General features: G+C 37.6%; 1 protein-coding gene across 1 annotated transcript in view; it reads left to right on the top strand.

Annotated features, from left to right (window-relative positions):
- Window positions 1-10,905: 10,905 nt before the first annotated feature.
- The window catches only part of LOC139129353 (receptor-type tyrosine-protein phosphatase beta-like), a 30,082-nt gene continuing 23,007 nt past the window's right edge, over window positions 10,906-17,980 (top strand). Inside the window, exon 1 of the mRNA XM_070694987.1 lies at window positions 10,906-11,074. Coding sequence (XP_070551088.1) covers window positions 10,906-11,074 — 169 coding nt within the window. The remainder of the gene's footprint in view (window positions 11,075-17,980) is intronic.

Raw genomic sequence — 17,980 nt, 5'->3', positions numbered from 1 at the left:
ATTTTATTACATCGGACATTTGAAGTCATCATTTCAGTCAGGACCACCAGCCCATCTTAATGTGTTATTAATCTTATTACATCGGACATTTGAAGTCATCACAGAATCCAACATTTGTACAGTGCGCATCGACTTGCATTTGGACGGCTAGCGCGTGGCGCAAGAGTCGAGGGAAATAGCAAATCGAGCCACGCTGTATCACTTTTTAGAAATGTCACGTGGCGGTGTTTTAGCAAATAACGAGATCAGTACTATAGGTGAGGTGTAATAGAATGCTTGCATTTCCTATAGATAGCAAAATTTTACAGCAGAGGGATTGTGAGGACTTCCGTAATATAAAGTCTCTAACCTATTTACGTTCTTTGTAGCTCCAGCACCATCGGACAGTCAACCAGCAAATAATCCACGCACCACACAGACTACAATAACAGTTGAGTTTACTGATGACATTTTCACACATGACCATGGTCCAGTGCTTTATTACAGCGTAATTGTGACAGAGGATGACGTAACAGGTAAGCAATTGTGTTCCACTATTTTCGAAATTATGTATGTATGTATGTATGTATGTATGTATGTATGTATGTATGTATGTATGTATGTATGTATGTATGTATGTATGTATGTATGTATGCATGTGTGCGTTGTCCTAGTCTTTACATGGTATACGGAGAGCAGTTCCTTGTATAAATTTAAGATAATTTGTTTTGTAAACAATGAGACAATTAATCCACAATAGATAGCCATTCTTTACATAGACCATTACGATACTTACATCATTCTCTGCTACTTCATTAGGAAGATATGATGATTATGAGCCAGAGAGAGGTACAGACCCAGATCCACAAATGACTACATGGGCTCAAGCGCAAGGCACTACCATGAGATATCAAATCGATGAGCGATATGAATATCCATGGCCATATGAAGGTATGTTTCAGATAATTCACCGAATTTAATCAAGTGTTTGGGCCGCCATTTGCTGGTTATAGATCCAACGTGTAATGTTTATTTTCTCAGTAACAAATTCTACCATAATTTGTTTGTGTGCTTTTCACTATATCGTTTCTTAAAACAACATGATTATTATCACATTAGCAAAATAAAAGATATTTCAGGACAGCTTTTACAGTAGTCCTGGTATTGTTATGAATGCACTATGCGTTCTGACTCTTCATCCTTTCTACATGACAGTTTTATACAACAAATTTTTGACTCTGATCTTACAGGTGGAAGTAGTGTTCGCACACGATCACCATCGTCAATATTCATTACAATCGGAGAAAATACTACGTGTGACATTAAAAGCGACACTGAGAATTACTGCAATGGGCCGTTAAAGGAAGGAACGCCCTATAGGTGAGAAATGCGATTTCAAGTTAAACTTTATCTGAGGAATGGATGAACTGTAATGCTTTCGTATAGGCCACAGTTCAGAGAAACAGGAATGCTAAGGGAAACTGAAAACAATCAAGTGTAACATAGTGCCAAGAGGCCAGCGAGAGGTGGACTTAAAACACTTGTTACCATGAAACAATCATCCAAATGATGACAAATTTCCTGCTCGATAAAAATAATCTTTAGTAATAGTGCAAAAGCAAAGGCTACAAATGCGACTTTGTCTTGATTTCCAAGAGGTAGCAGTTCAAAGCATACCAGGTAACATAACATGTCCAACAATTTGACTTTTCCATTCACCGTAATGCATCGCAATATGTTCTTTTCTCTTCGTGTCGCTTTCATTTTTAGTAGTACTGTCATTACCATCAAATCCTTGATTTGATATTGAAAGAGGAAATAATCATCAAAGAATATCTGTGTATTTATCGTTTCATTGTTTATGCTTCTTTGAAGTTTACTCGTCTCGAACTAGAAATATAAACTTAAATCTTCATCATATTTTGTTAAAAACACGGCGTCACTGTTACAGGTATCAATATCGAGGATATACAGCAGGAGGTTATACGGACACAAAACTTTCAGAACCAATCTATACAGGTAAGAAAGACAGTAAAACGATATCACATTGTGATATAAACGATATAGAATAACCATTTTCGACTTCAAATGTTTGTATTTCTATAGGAAACCCAGAAATCTGGTTGTTATTGTTGTTGTTGCTGTTGTTTGTATTGTTGTTTATGTTTATCAGTCGTGTTGCTGTTGTCGTTGACCAATAAAATTCAACGAAGATAAATGTTTAGTTGTGCGTGGTTGTTTCAAACGTAATGTAGATGTCATGAGAAAGGACACCATCATTCTTTGACCCAATGTAACTACTATGCCAACGTACACAGTCTTTATAGACTTACGTTAGCATAGAGTTACATCGGGTCAAAGATGGCAATTCTCATGACAATAGTTATCTTCGTTGAATTTTATCGGTCAACAACAAAACGACTAATAAATATAAACAAAATACAAACAACAACACAACAACAACAACAACAACAACCAAATGTCTGGGTTCCCTATGATATTCTGTATTTTCTGTGAGTGAACCAACAGACATAATCTGAGTCCTTTTCGAATTGAATAACTGTCGGTAAAGCTGTAAGCATTTGTTAAACTTCAAGGGGAAATTATACCTGTAAGTTTGAATACAATATTGACTGAGAGTAACTCAACAATGTTGTGTTCAAAAGTTGTTCAGTGGAGCAAGATTAGTGTTCTGCATACAGAAGAGAAAGATCGGACGTAGCATTAAAAAGTACTGCTAATGGAGCTCAATCGTGTTGCCCCGAATTTGCATACTGCCAAGTTTACCTTAAAGAAGGCGTGTAGGCCATGTTTCGTCCGCTTCAGTAACACTAATTAGTTTAGTATGCTCTGTGTGCATCCCAAGGTAAAATCGGCGATTGCCTGCTTGTCAAATGCAGGATGAATTCCTTGTGAAATGCGAGAATGAATTCCTGACTTCCGCAGTAAGAACTCTCGCGAGGTTTCATGTGTGCACATGCGTATTTGCCTTAGTAACGGTACAGGGTATGCTAATGGCATATTCGTCATCTCTTCCTACCCCAGCCCCTGACCTAACATGGCTTGGGATTCTCCTCTGCATTCTTGGTGGACTTCTGCTCGCCATTCTCGTCATTCTTGGAATCATTTACTTGTTAAGAAAGTATCCTGATGCATGCAAGAGGAAAAGGTGAGAAAAGAATCATGTTATTTGATTTCCAGGATATCGGTGCCAAGACGATTAAATTACTATAATAACTATTTAGCAGCTGTGCATAGTTTCAAGGTATCATTTTTCCTTTAAGGATAATACACTGGCAGTTACTGAATATAAAGACTCCTAGCAATACTCATTGCGTCCAATATTATCAGATTATGTTGATTACCTTGACATGTGAAATGCAACTATGTTTAAAAATGTGTTTCGCTGTTATTTGGTACGGAGGTTTTAATGTTGAGCATATATGTAATGGACCAGGTGTTTATTATATCATTTTAATTCGGTCAATGTTGCTGTATAAGAGCTTTATCGATGCGACTACGACGATACCTTTATGAAGGCCCATCGTAGAACATATTTTATGCAGCGTCAAAACATTGCATAGCGAGATATGTAAGTGTTATGAATTTGCCTTGTTCCGTATCGTTTTCACATCTTTAAATGGAAAACGGTTGAAACATGGCGTAGCTTAAACTTGTCATTACCCTGAATTCGGATTCAATATTTTTATTTAGATTACAAATACTTTATGCATTCTCCTTTTCATATTTTTACCAGTATGACTTCTTTAGATTTATTTAAATAGAAATAGTAAATATAATCATTCATACTATGTTTTAGTGATCCTTCCTTGACGGGGAATGAGAACCCTATGCCAGTCGTGGACGGACAAGAAGGAAACAAGAAGAAGAAGCGCAAACGTCCAAAGTAAGAGAATAATACAATTGACAGTTACTATGAGGTAGAATGCGCCTCGGGACAGATATTTTGACTCTCTAACTTTTGCAACTTTTTTCTGTCTACCACTTGTGGGGACTCACTTTCAAGCTCTTGGTGCAAGAAATCTTTTGTTGTTTTAGTTTTTCAAAAATCCATTTTTTTTCTCGTCAAAGTTAACACAGAGGCAGCCGCCATTTGAATTTCAAATATCAGTGAATTTGGGTTTACTTGTTTCTCTAGTTCCAAAAATTTGAATAGCAATCCCCGATTTTTAAGATTGATTTCGATAGAGCATGGTTAAAAGATTCGGAGAAAAGTCTGAGAAAAAGTTTATGTCTTTCATTCTTGAGGCACGAACTACCTTAAACAATAATGTGACCCCTCCCTTCCTGGCCCATGATGGAAGAAAGCTAACTTTACACTACATAATGTACGAGGCGAAAGTCCAGGTAAAATTATAGAGTGCAAAGTTTATTTTCTTCAATTATGGGCCAGCAGAGTGTTCATTAATGCTATGTTTTTTTTTTTAGTTTTGGCAATGTCAGGTATCTACTAAACATTTCTTTCTTGCAGGCCTGTGAAATTGTCAAAATATAAGGATTACTTCAAGACCATGAGCGCGGACATGGAGTTTCGATTCTCCGAGGAGTATGAGGTAAGCGTTGGGGTCTTAGAGACCTATTTCTATCATACAACCTTGACATTGCGATTTATGATACATCCACGCTTTCTTCTATGGCATAAAACAACGTGAAACATTTTTGAGAAATATTTTCAATAGCTGATAAACACATACTGAAATTTATATAAATATTAAATGATATATCTTTTTTACCATTACAGGAACTTCGTAACGTGGGTCGAGATCAAACCTGTGATGTATCTGAGTTGGCAAAGAACAAAGACAAAAACAGATATGCAATATCCTACCATGTAAGTATAAATAAATTACAGATTTTGCGTTAAAAGGGTAATCCACTGAGTGTCGTCTAGGTGTTCATCCAGTTTTACGTAAACATTCGAGAGCCATTTTCTTATGTGAATAAAATAGCGTGTTGATGGCCGAGATCATATATCTCTGTCAATGTTGAAAGTTCGTGTGACTTAGGAACACTGACGAGCGCTATGATCTATGTTTCTATCTGTTTATACATCTGTCTGATTGTCTGTCTGTCTTTCTGTCGGTCTGTCTCAGTCTTTTCGTCTCTCTCGCTCCCCTTACACACATCTAACGACACACACAATCATAGTGTTCCGACTAAATTAAAATGTAGACACTTCTCAAACGTCTGTCAACAGATGATAGCACAAGGGTTCAGCTTTCTATCTTAGCTGGGAATGTGAATTCAGACTACATCAATGCAAACTGGATGCCTGTAAGTACTATGATCATTACGAATGCGACTAATGATCCTGGTGCGACCATTCATATAAGGCTGCTATGCTTTGGGGAATGACATCATAATTGGTAAAATTCTCCAAATGTGCGATAATCAGTAGGGAATATGATCTTATTATGTCTGCGTTTCCATAATTGTTAAGATATCTGGCCCCTTTACGTGAAGTCAGCGGCGCTTCGTTAAGTCCATACTTAAACCAATTACATTATATAATAAAAAAGTCGTGAATAAAGATGACATCATTATATAAAAACCTTGAGGCGTACACGTGGCCTTCCCATTGACCTGCAGATGCACTTCTACGCACAGTTTAAAACATTTTGCGAGAATGCTACCACGGGTCTTTTGTGTACTTATGTTGACTTTACACGTGTTTTTACTCTACATATCTAACATAACATAACATTTTACATCATTTTACAAATGGGAAATACTGAGTAAAATAAATTCGTCATTTATTAATCAATAATTATTAATTGATATGAATGACTGGAAAATATTTCTTTATAACTTTAAACATGTAACGTAAATCTTGCAACATTGTGTAATGTATAGCTCTTGCACTGAGAGACACGTATTTTTGTAAGGGCAAGGATTTACTATCAGGACAAATTTCGGTTGCCTCGGCCTGATCTGATGTGGCGTTATCTTTCCTTTGTGAAGGGTTACAACTCTCCGAAGAGTCATCGCCGCCCAGGGTCCTTTGCCGGGAACAAAGGATGATTTCTGGAGGATGATCTGGGAATATGACGTCAAGACCATTGTCATGGTTACACAGTGTACAGAACGCGGAAAGGTAATGTTGACAGCCTTGAGATATACAGTCACATAGTTGTGCCGAACATCACTTTGGTGGAATATCAGATTATCGATCTTTTTCATTATTTGAAATTATCTGATAAGAAAATCTTCAGTCAATGGTGCAGCTAGTTCGGGATAAATGCAAACTCAAAAATTGATCCTTGAAATTGTTTCAGATTTCCAGTGATCAATCGACAGCTATTTATTAGCAGGATGACGAATACGCGTAAAATGCGATAAGCGAAACAAATCGAGTAGATAAATTTCTCAGTTATCTAAAAATTATTCAAATGATGTATATTATAACATTTTTAATTAGACAGGAAATTCCACAGACGTCACAAACATAATTTTATGTCCAGTCAAATATTTACTCCCGACAGTGTTTACCGACAGAGTTGAAAGCTGACTGCGATGTTGCTGTTTGTTTATCAAGCGAATTATTGAATACTGGTTGTTTACTGAGTATAGTGTATAACTTATCCGCAAAGATCTGAGTACGACTAACTCTGGTTCTGCATAGATACACGTTACACATACCAAAGTAATGACAATTGAAATACAAAGATACGTTAGGTATACCATTCGTCCACTCATATACACTCAATGTATTTCAATCATTTTGACCAGTGTGGTGAATTAAGCAAGGCAGTATGAGAGCGAAATGGCAAAGAGATTCTTACACTAAAGTGAATGGATAAATCTTGTGGCACATATCATATACCCCAACATGACTTGTGTATAATTTTCTTTTGAACATCTCAAAAATATTCTGTCTTCCCACTCAATCTCCAGGTGAAATGCGATCATTACTGGCCGTTCGATCACGAACCCGTGTACTACGGCAATATCCAAGTCAATATGTTAAGCGAAGAGGTGTTTCCAGAATGGACTGTGAGGGAGATCAACCTGGAAAACGTAAGCAACATGTTTACAAATGCATTCGGTAAATTCTCGATCGGATACGAACTCACAACGTTCGGCACCAATTTATCTAGTAGCGAAAGAATCACAGTCCAAACCACTCGGCTAAATCCCCATCCTCAATAGTGGTTCATTAAACAGCATATTAATCATGCTATCATGAAAAAGTGCCGCCCGCATAATTGTCTGACTCAACATTTAATTATGAAACTCAATCGAGGGTGTGTGGTATCGATGTGAATCTTTCTGTAGTTTGGAGTGAAAGAATCACGAAGCAAAGCAAAATTATTGTTTTTTTTTTGCGAAATACCTAATCTCCTAAATATCTGAGTGCACTCATATAATCTAATCATAAAATGATTACTCTGCGAACGGTACATTGGTGTGGTTATTTTTCAAAAAAAACCCCGATGTTTTTGAAGAGATAGGAATTAACGAACCTATCAGCACGGGCCATGCATGCTGGTGAAAACACCAATGACAATGATGGCGCTTGACTTTCTAGTCACACACGATATTCGTCCCTAGGTGTTTTGACAAGTAAAGTGTTAGTTCAGATCAGACGTGACAACAGGTTGAGACTTAATTTCTTTAGAATATATATATATATATATATATATATATATATATATATATACACACACACACTTATAGAGTCGTTCGATCAGTACGCGTAGCGTCTTTTTTTTCACGTGATAGCCAGGCGTCGCGTACCTGTAGCACGGACATTCGGAACGTCAAACGACACTTCTACTCGCAGTCATAATTACATGTAGTATTATTTTAAAGACAAGCAACCTCGTATCATTGTTTATTAGCAAACATCTTTGACACTAGAATATTTCGTAGAGTTGCACTGGTAAAAGAAGTTCTTGCTATGATTTCCTGACATGAACGAAATGTTGTAGTCTCAATTCACTTTTTATCTGACGCCTCCAAAAAATGTCTTTAAACCTCATAAATAACTTTATTTAAGAAAATCTGTGGATTTAATTTGAGGGTATGACGAGCTATAAGAATAGTCCTCGCGTAGAAAATTAATGCGTCTTAAAAATTACACGAATTTCGCAAGGTTTCTGAGGTAAAAAACTGCAGTAAAACCACAGAAGAACGCACAGCTAAACCAAAACAATCGCACGCACGCACAGATATTCATATGCCACAGCGCGCAGCGCGCCGTCTGAGACGTACGCGTATAATCATAAACCCTTCTATTGACCCGAGAAAAATGTGTTTGCTCTGTGTATAAACTAAAGCCATTCAGGATGGCCAGATGTGCTATTAAGTCCATCTGTTGATGATAAGACGATCATACATTGAAAAACAGAAAATGAATTGTTTTACTATCTTTATTCATAATAGTGTGGCATATGTAAGAAACTTCACCATTTCAACTTTACGGCTTGGCCAGATCAAGGTGTACCGAAGGCCACCAAGGCTTTATTGTATTTCGTCAGAGCGGTGCGTGAACAAATGCAAGATGATAGCTCTCCAACGGTGGTTCATTGCAGGTAAGAGCGTGCAATATTTGGCACCCAACAACCTTATTCTTCGATATTTTCTAACAGTAGATGTTCATAAGCACATTTGCTTTCAGGAAGAAATATGTATTTCCATAGATTAAGTGTCGTTGTTTTGAGTAAATACACACAACAAATCAACAAAACATCAAAGAAAGTTCATTAATTTTCATCGCATTATTCTCTCTCTCTCTCTCTCTCTCTCTCTCTCTCTCTCTCTCTGTCTCTCTCTTCTCTCTCTCTCTCTCTCTCTCTCTCTCTCTCTCTCTCTCTCTCTCCACTTCAGTGCTGGTGGTGGTAGGAAGGGTACCTTCATTGCCCTGGACAGACTGATTCAACACATGCGTGATAATGTTGATAATGTTGATATCTACGGTGTTGTCTGTGAGATGAGAATGCATCGAATGTTCATGATTCAGTCAGAGGTGAGTGTTGCATAGACAAATAGCAAAATCATAATTGAATTACCAGAGATATCAGGATGGTAGGTGTCTGACGATGAATGGTGGGTTCGAGACCTGGTAAGTCAAGAGTTAGGGACTCACTGACAGAGGACGGCGCAGTTCGACACTCTAGTATTGTGCCCCTGATCAAGGCACTTGACTTTCCATTGCTCCATTGGGTAGTAGGCTATGGGTACCTCACCTGTAATTGAGTTCGCCTATTGCATGAGTCATAGAAAAAGTCATGTTGTCACCAGACAATCTCTCGCCGTTATAACCCGAATATACTTTTTAGGCACAGCTTGGCCAGAACTATATGCGCTACCGAAGGTATAAAATAGTGACAAGTCTCTGATTTTTAATGTACTGCAAATACATTGTAATGCCTAGCTTGATATCATGTATACACCCGCTGTCAGGAATGAGACTTAGTGCCCTTAACTTTTGGTGGTACATAGAATATTTTTGGATTTCAAAGCACTATTTCCATTTTTGCTTTCAGTCCCAATAAGTGTTCATCCATCAATGCGTTGCTGACTTATTGCGTGAGGAAAGAGGGGATAGTGAATGGTTCAACGTACACACCTACGGCAACGTGCCACCAATGAGGAAAGCCCAGCCGGATGCCGTTGTAAACCACGGCATATGAAGATTGACATTCTCCGTACCAATATTCATTCTCCATGCCGGCGGTGTAGGTTTCCTGGCTGGATAAAGAATTACTATTTTTGCTGCCGCAAAATCTTCAACCAGTTTACTGTTGCATTAACGCAAAACAGTATTTTACTGCCCACCATATTATAGCGTTATCAAATTCCGTGCCCACAATTATATACATCTACATGAAAGAGTCATACAAAACTAGATTGTTGAATATGTCTTCTTTATAAAGAAGGTACAAAAATACTCAAAACTACCTTTTCTGTCAGTTTGACGAAAATCCATAGGCTTAGAATAATGGTATCACAAAAAATGAATGAGCATATGACAGAACCTGTGCAGAGAGAGAGAGCGTTTACCTTGCCATAATTGTAATGCCATCACTCTATCATCGCCTGGTCTATAACCGGTAGATGGTGTTATTTTTTCTTATCAGTTCGAGAATCAAGATGTTATGCAGCGTGTCAATCGGTCGCCATCCTCACAGCTAAAAAGGTATATTTGTAAGACTGTCCTAAAAACAGCCATAGACCCTCCAAGATGTATCTAATATATTTTCAGACTGTTCGCCAGCTTTGTGTAAGTGTTTCTGTTACCATTTACCAGCACATTGTTGTTTGTACTATGTTTAACGTCGATACTGTTGATGATATTATTCATAAAATTTAGGGTGATTGGAAAGGTTGCGTTGGTAGCCGAGTTGCTGCTCTTTATATTGATGAGGTCTTTTCTTTTCACCGTAGACCTAATTGACGGAAATTTTGTCCTTTGTGTTTCATCTGTGAACCTCGTGCCTATATTTCGTAACGTTCTTCGAAATATTTAAACCCAAAGGGCAGAACACAGCAGTTATCTGGCTGCCATTGAGTTGGAGTAATGACATATTTTAAAACATAAATGGCTATATGTTGCCTATAGAGGGCGCGTCTCTAAATCGACCACGTTTGCACACACAAAGCACGAGCATTTAATACCCATTACAATTTATTACATACTGTAACATACTTTTGAATATTTTAATCTCATTTCTGCCACTGTCAAATGAGCCGAAATACAATAATTTATAGATTTTTCGGTGGGTCTCGGCGATAGGTAAGAAAAATTGACATTATGTACCGAAAAGATAATGACTTGTCCCTTGAAAGCTACATACAGCTACATGAATTAGTTCGGGGTATGGCGGTCTTTGTGAAAAGGTGTTATAAAGGATCATTGCCCGGTTGGTCCGCTTTAAAGAATATGTTATCTTTTTGTTAGAAATGCTAGAAGGTGGCAGGAATGACGATGACGGGATAGACGAGAACACAGCCTCGGAAAGAGGCGAAATTCAAACGGGACTCGGAGAAGGTGACGGAGACAACTTTCCGCTTCCTCCGAGTGACCAACAAATCTGTGACGACGTCCCACTTGTTGGCGGGAATCCAAACAGTAATACTATCGATGCTTTGGAACCTAGAAATATCATTTTGAATAGCAACAACCTTAATCATCTATAAAGCTAACCAGCATAAACGGAATTATGCATACATCATCTTTTTGCAGCAACTCATATCATCTTAAAATTCTCTTCTCCCATACAATGCTTTGTGTTGTTAGCCCTGAGTCATACGGTTAAGAGTAACCCATACAACTATTAATTAATTATTTATAAAATGGCTTGCAGCAAATACCAATTACCGTTGAGAATATTTATAGGTGCAAATTATGCCTGATATGAGTTCGTGTTTTTGGAGCGTAGCCAGAGTCAAGGTCAGGGCAATATCGTCACTGTAATAGTTTAGGTCACAGACTGTTATTCTTCGGTCGATATTATTAAACTTCACAAGTCAAATACGAATCTCCATGTCTAGTTCTTCCAATTAGGTCCCTATCAACACTATGGGATGCATACAATATTTATATTGTGTATCTGTACTATACCATGATGAGGAAAAAAAATTATCAGTGATGTGTTTACTCAAGGGAACCTCTGCAGTTATATTCCTCGATAATGTCATTATTTATTCAAGACTTTATGTTGTATTACAAACTACCTCACAGATCCAATTTATTTAGATAGAAGAAGGAGCCTTCTCCCATGTGTGAACAAAATGTATTTCTCTTGAAGACTGTGAGCGGGTTTTTTTTTGGTTTTTTTCTGTGTTTTTTTTTAATGTGAACGAGTAAAGCAATTTTGGGCAACTGTTTTTCAGGCCCTTAACAAAGCATAAATATACAGTTAACCACACGCTGGAAACATTTTATATATGCTTCTTTTCTAGGTATACCTAGATTTGAAGCTGTTAAGATGATAATTATGGTTTGAACCTTTCCAGCCTGCAAGGCAAGAATTTTAAAACAATGTGATAAGATTATTGGTTTAGGAATTATATTAAGTTAACAATGTCAAGAGAAACAGAATTATTTCAGAGTTTACAAATCATATGTAAATCATTTATGATCAGTTGTATGTTTAATGTCTACCGAAATAAAGCCTACTTTAGTTTTAAAAATCCAAGGCCTTGTTCAGTTTTCTATTTGTATAATCTGAAATGATTGCAGTGAAGACCTATAGGAAATATTTTACCCAAGCATCAAGATTATAAGAGACAAACATTATTCCTACAGTGGTGTAACGATGCCGATAGATGTAAAATTAAAAGTTTACTTCCCACTAAACTTTGATGCCATATTCCCCTTCGAATTAAATCTTTGAACAGAGCTAGTATATTTGTAACCGCATGGACATATTCATTTGCTCATTGCTCGTGGTTAATTCTTTTCAAAATTGCTAAGTGAGAGAAATATGAAATATTCCCGTCTACTTTTTACACGACGATCTTTGATTGGCCGACCGCAATGCAATGTCCTAATCTGTACTGAACCGGATCTAATTATCGGACGATAAGCGAATGAGATCCCTTGGTAGCAGTACGACACGACTAACCACGGCAGAATGATAGAATGTCAAGGTACGCGATTTTGTGCCTGGACCTGTCATCTTTGAATAAAAGAGCAACGTGCCAGCTTAGCACAGATGAACGGTTATCACAAACAGCGCAGTTGATCAACTTGGCTATGCTCACTTCTTTATTTTGTCATTTAAATAAAATAGCAGTGACGTAAACATCTTTCAATCAATGGACGACGTTGTTACCAGTAATCACAAATCAGTTAAAATTTAATTCGTGTGGAAATCTCTAGAACTCAATTTACAAATTTTTTGTAAGGACACTCACTACATTTACACGAACTTTGTGCTGAATAAATGCTATTTCCACACCACATCCATTGAACTTGATTTTCATACTGAAAATTGTATGCTCATAGGTCATGTGCAATCTCCTTTCTCCACATACTTAAACATCATTGCAGTCACAACTATCGATAAATCACAATACCGAAATCGTGGTCTCAGCGTTTGCATCAGTATAAGACAAAAAAAAAGGAAGAAGAAAGCATGATCATACATGTACCACTTCAGGATTTTCCTTTTCTTCCGCCATCCGATCATAAAGCACGGAAACAGTACGGGACCTCTCAGAGGTGAAGAAGCATTCCTATCGGGGGCGCTCACTGTATCTATGCCACATGTGTTCCAGGCTGTTTCCACATTTCAAGGACGATGCAACATCGTGCACGCTGATCAATCATTACCTTTACCCTGTGTCTTTTTTGACACGTGTGTCTTTTTTTTTAATTATTGTATTTTTAGGTTTTCGTTTACTGCAAACAAACGCTGATTTTTTTTCACTTGATCAAGATCCAACGGTTGCTTTTCCCCCTAGGAGTCATCGATCTTGTCACAGCACATTCCGAACTCGTCCGGCATAACTGCTACCGCGATTTGTGTTTACCGAGCCGAGGTATTTTTTCCCTGATTGTGCTTGAGTATCAAAGGCTGTGATAACAGCAGACAGCAGAAACGTTCCCGCTGATACAAATATTTGAACTATGCAACTATGCTTAGATCGAGAGCATACTGCGTCATTGTCTCTTTGAACATTGACCAATTGGTTGCATTCTAGATACAGTCATACCATGGCATTCAACCTAACCATCACAAAGTTTTTGATGTTATTTGTATGACTGGCGTGACTGAGAAGTAAACTGAGGTGACTTCCTGTCTTAGTTGTCTCCAACTCGCCTCCATTTGACAAGATATGCAGTATGTTATAGGTGATCGATTTCTTATCAAGTTGAACCCGGATATGCTACGTTGAACAGAAGTTCGGCAGGCACGCTGATATGTACAGGAGGACTGGTTATCACGGCGAGATGCTGGAATGTCAGATCTTGGCTTGTACATCCTAACCGAAGAAAATGTAGGCAAGGCCAGAAAGAAAAAAATAAATTGTTCATCGGAATCGCCGCTTCTTCTTTTCCCGATTTGGAATTAATTTTTGATTTCGGAAATTTTATACTTGTACGCCAAGCTGTGGCCTGTACCAGTCCAATGGAAACAACTTACTAGAGTACAACAACAGTATCATTTGAAGCTTGCTGTTTCTATTATGGAGGACAAGAGAACCTTCTGAATCATGACTATATAACTTCAGTCGGATCACGATACATTGTTGTTAGACCATTGTGTAAAATGTGTCGGGACAGCAGTAAAGAGGCCAAGACATGGGGCCAAAGTAAATTGAAAAACTCAGATGCTAGGCTCTAGCAGGAGTATATTGAAGGACAGTACTGAATTGTTGGATTTCAGTGATTTGCTGTGAATATCAGTTTTATTCTGAGAGAATGTTGAAATACTAAGAATATGTAGTGCAAACACTGACTGTATATGTAATTCCCTTTGTTATTGTTGAGAAATATAGTGTTGAATTTAATAACCAGTATCAGTGTATCTTGTCTGAGATGCCCTGTCTGCATCCCGGCTAAAAGTCCGAGGGACCGCAGTTACCTTTTGCCGAAAAAATAAAAGTTCTCGCTCTCCGCTCCTAAACCTTGCTCAAAAAAATCCGATGAACAAGATTGTTTTTCTCTTGCCTAATGCGGTTAACGTGTAGACTCTAGGAAAAGAGAACATTAAAGACAAACAATTCTGTCATATAATTCATTAGGCTTAGCCCGGGCCATGGAGAACAATGCTGTGACTTGATCTTGGCGAATATTAATACAACATGCAACATAAGATTCGAGCGTGTTCGTAAACAAACAAGTAAACAGTGATAACACTTTCAATGGGTGTCCTAGTCGATAGGTCGGCCTAGCAGTAGACGGAGATGTGCCCCTGTTATTCGCGAAATATGCATTTTAACAGAAGCATCCATAATTCATCATTACTTTCAAATGTAACGTCATTTTATAAAGACAAATCGGTTAGAACTTTTATCAGATGAAAGATTCTTGTACATGACTGATCTACATAGAGTTCAAAAACTACAAAATTCGAAAAAAATAACTTATCATATTCTCAAAATTTGCCATGTATTTTTGTGACTCAATGTAGCATGATTAGACGGCATATTGAGCATTGATTTCCATGCCACACTCGTGAATTATATCCAATCATTAGAATTTTGTAATGATAAAATCCGTTTCGTGTTGCTTGGCGTATCTTGAACTAGTTGTTTGGGTTACTCACGTTTTTATCTAACTTTTTGAAATAGCAGATTGAGCCGGCTCAGAAACGAATTCTAAAAATACTGACCTGAACCTAGACACTAATGTTGGTTGAACGTGTACATGTTTGAAAAGGGAATGAACGCCTTAAACTTTCGCTCAAACTTTCCTTAATGAATCTTTGAACCACAGTCTTACCAAATCAAGAATAAAAATCGGGGTCACTTTACAAGTTTTAGTACTAGAGAAACAAATAGCCCAGGATTTGCCAATATCTAAAATTCAAAATGGCTACCATCGCTGTGTTAACTCTATAGAGAAAAATAAACTTTTCGAATTTCAAGAGCTTTGCAATAAACTCCACAAGTGGTATATCAGAAAAGAATTGTAAAAGTTTGAGAGTCCGAATATCTGTCCCCGAGGTGCATTCTGCCTTAACTATATACTTATATGCATCTCAAATGTGAACTACAAGATAATATTATCAATCAATTGATTGTCCAGACTGCGCTCTAACTTCGTAGTATTTAAATAAGCTTATTTTGTCTGCTGCAAACAATCATAATTCTGTTTTTTCCAATATGGCGGCTTAACATATTAGCAAATAGCCAACCCCTCACCTTGACAACACCCTAACATGATTCAAATTTCATTAATTTCTGTACCAGCAAAATAGAATGTTGTATCGTCAACGTATAGGTTACAAGTGCAATGTGACAGACAGCTAGGTAAGTCATTTACGGAAACCCAAGACAGGAGCGGGCCAAGTGTAGATACTTTGGAACTCCTGTCGTACAATGATCGTCGCTGTCTTCTTACAAGGATACTTCTATCGACTTATTTGCATAATTGTAGCTAGTTTGCTGGAAATTAATGTGTAACCCGGATTCAGGATTTCGATCGATATTTCACGTGTATCCTAACAACTAATCTAAAATATTTCAACTTATCTCTGGGAATCTGTCGCCGACTACCACCATTCAGTGTACCCCACCTGGCCATGAATTGTCCGCATTACCTCATTTGACCTTCTTAGTGGAACTGGAAATCGGTCTACAGGTGTTCACTGTGCTGTAACCATCCTCAGTTTTTGGATGTTAATTTCATCTCAACAACACACAAACGGAAATGACTTTGACGGACAATGGCAGTATTCACCCTAGACTTCGAGTTCGGCTATTCCTTCTTGTTTTAAGTTTCACGGTAAGTGTTAATTTTGTGTCCGCATCGATCATGACGTATACCGGCCTGATATTTTCTGCCATACAAACTTTTATCCACGGCAGCAATATTTCGTTCAGTATTTTTATACAAATATGGACTCTCATGTTCAAAATACTGTGAATATGGTCAGAATTTGGACACAGAGACAATGACCGGCAAATTTGTTGTGACAAGGTATGAACAACGCTGATTTTGCGATACCTCTTTCAAGGTCATTAATCCTCTTCATCGAAATGTCAATAGTCGATATCGAAACGTCGAGATCCGAAGGAAACCAGGAATTGATTAGTAAAAGTTAGAAGACGGATATTAAATATGAAAGAATAGCATTTAAAATGAACTCAACAGAATTCTACTGGAATGCATCACATCGATTTCATTGAAACAAGTTGGAGTTTTTAATATTCAATTCTATTCCCAAAGGATTATCTCCCATTTTATTTCTCCTGCTATTCAATAATAAAGTCATCGAACATCCGGCTGACTCGAACAAACAGTTGCATTTTAGTTTTAAATAACAAAATATTTGTGTTGGTTCACAAGGCAATCGTTTCTTTGTAATTCAATGGAATGCTCTCTTATCGACCTCTTTCAGTTCTGCGAGCTTTGCTTTGGGGCAACGTCGACTGTAGAGTTACTTCCAACCACAGATAGAACCACCGCTGCAGTGCCTACAGCAAGCACCGCAGTCCCAACCCCAGCAACGCCAAGTAAGATTTTATGTGTATTGCATATATGTCAGTAGAGCTGGCATCAAATCAAACAGGAAGCATACGGGAAACGAACCATATTGGATTCAGGCATCACAATAACAAAATCCATAATTTGCATACTTATAGCGACCTGTGAAAAGCTGTGATCCGTAAACATTAACAATACTGCAGGTGGTCGATAAGATGTGTACTTTAGAGTTGCGTTGGATGGCCTGAAACTTGAGAGGTTACGTGACAGTACAAAAATGCACATTTTTGTTACTGTACGCTAAATACTTCGAGCGTTGATAAGTAGGTCCACTAACGATACAGGCTTGTCTTTATGCAGGCTTGTCTTTGTCCCTCAATGTACAATTATTAACAATTATTAGTATGCTAAACCCTGCCACAAGTGACGACATGTTGTATAAATAAAATCGGTAACAATATAATATATTCGGAAAGTAAATAATCAACAATTAAAGGCTCTTTGCTGCATCTGTAAACGCCATATTATAACATTACATTTGTGTTCGGTTGAAGAAAATGACCTTTGCTATATTTTCATGATTTGTTGAAATTGCATTATATTGTCGGGTGGGTGCGTGTCTCAAAAGGAATGTTATCATCATATCGCAATACGGCAAGGTGAAGGCATTCACGTTATATCTTATCACGTACATTTACATGCCACCTTTATAGTGAGGTGATATTGCCTGCCATTTAAGTGACGATTCTCTATGGTACGCCAATATGACTTATTGGTAAAGCATTGCGCTTTCGTATAGCCTAAGTGCATAGTCAACAGCTACCGAAAAGTGGAACTTCCAGTTTACCATATAGCGAAAAACGATATACTGGAATT

This window comes from Ptychodera flava, chromosome 3, assembly GCF_041260155.1.
Source record: "Ptychodera flava strain L36383 chromosome 3, AS_Pfla_20210202, whole genome shotgun sequence".
Taxonomy (NCBI): Eukaryota; Metazoa; Hemichordata; class Enteropneusta; family Ptychoderidae; genus Ptychodera; species Ptychodera flava.
Note: the sequence above shows the minus strand (reverse complement) of the source record. Positions and strands in the feature narration are given on the sequence as shown.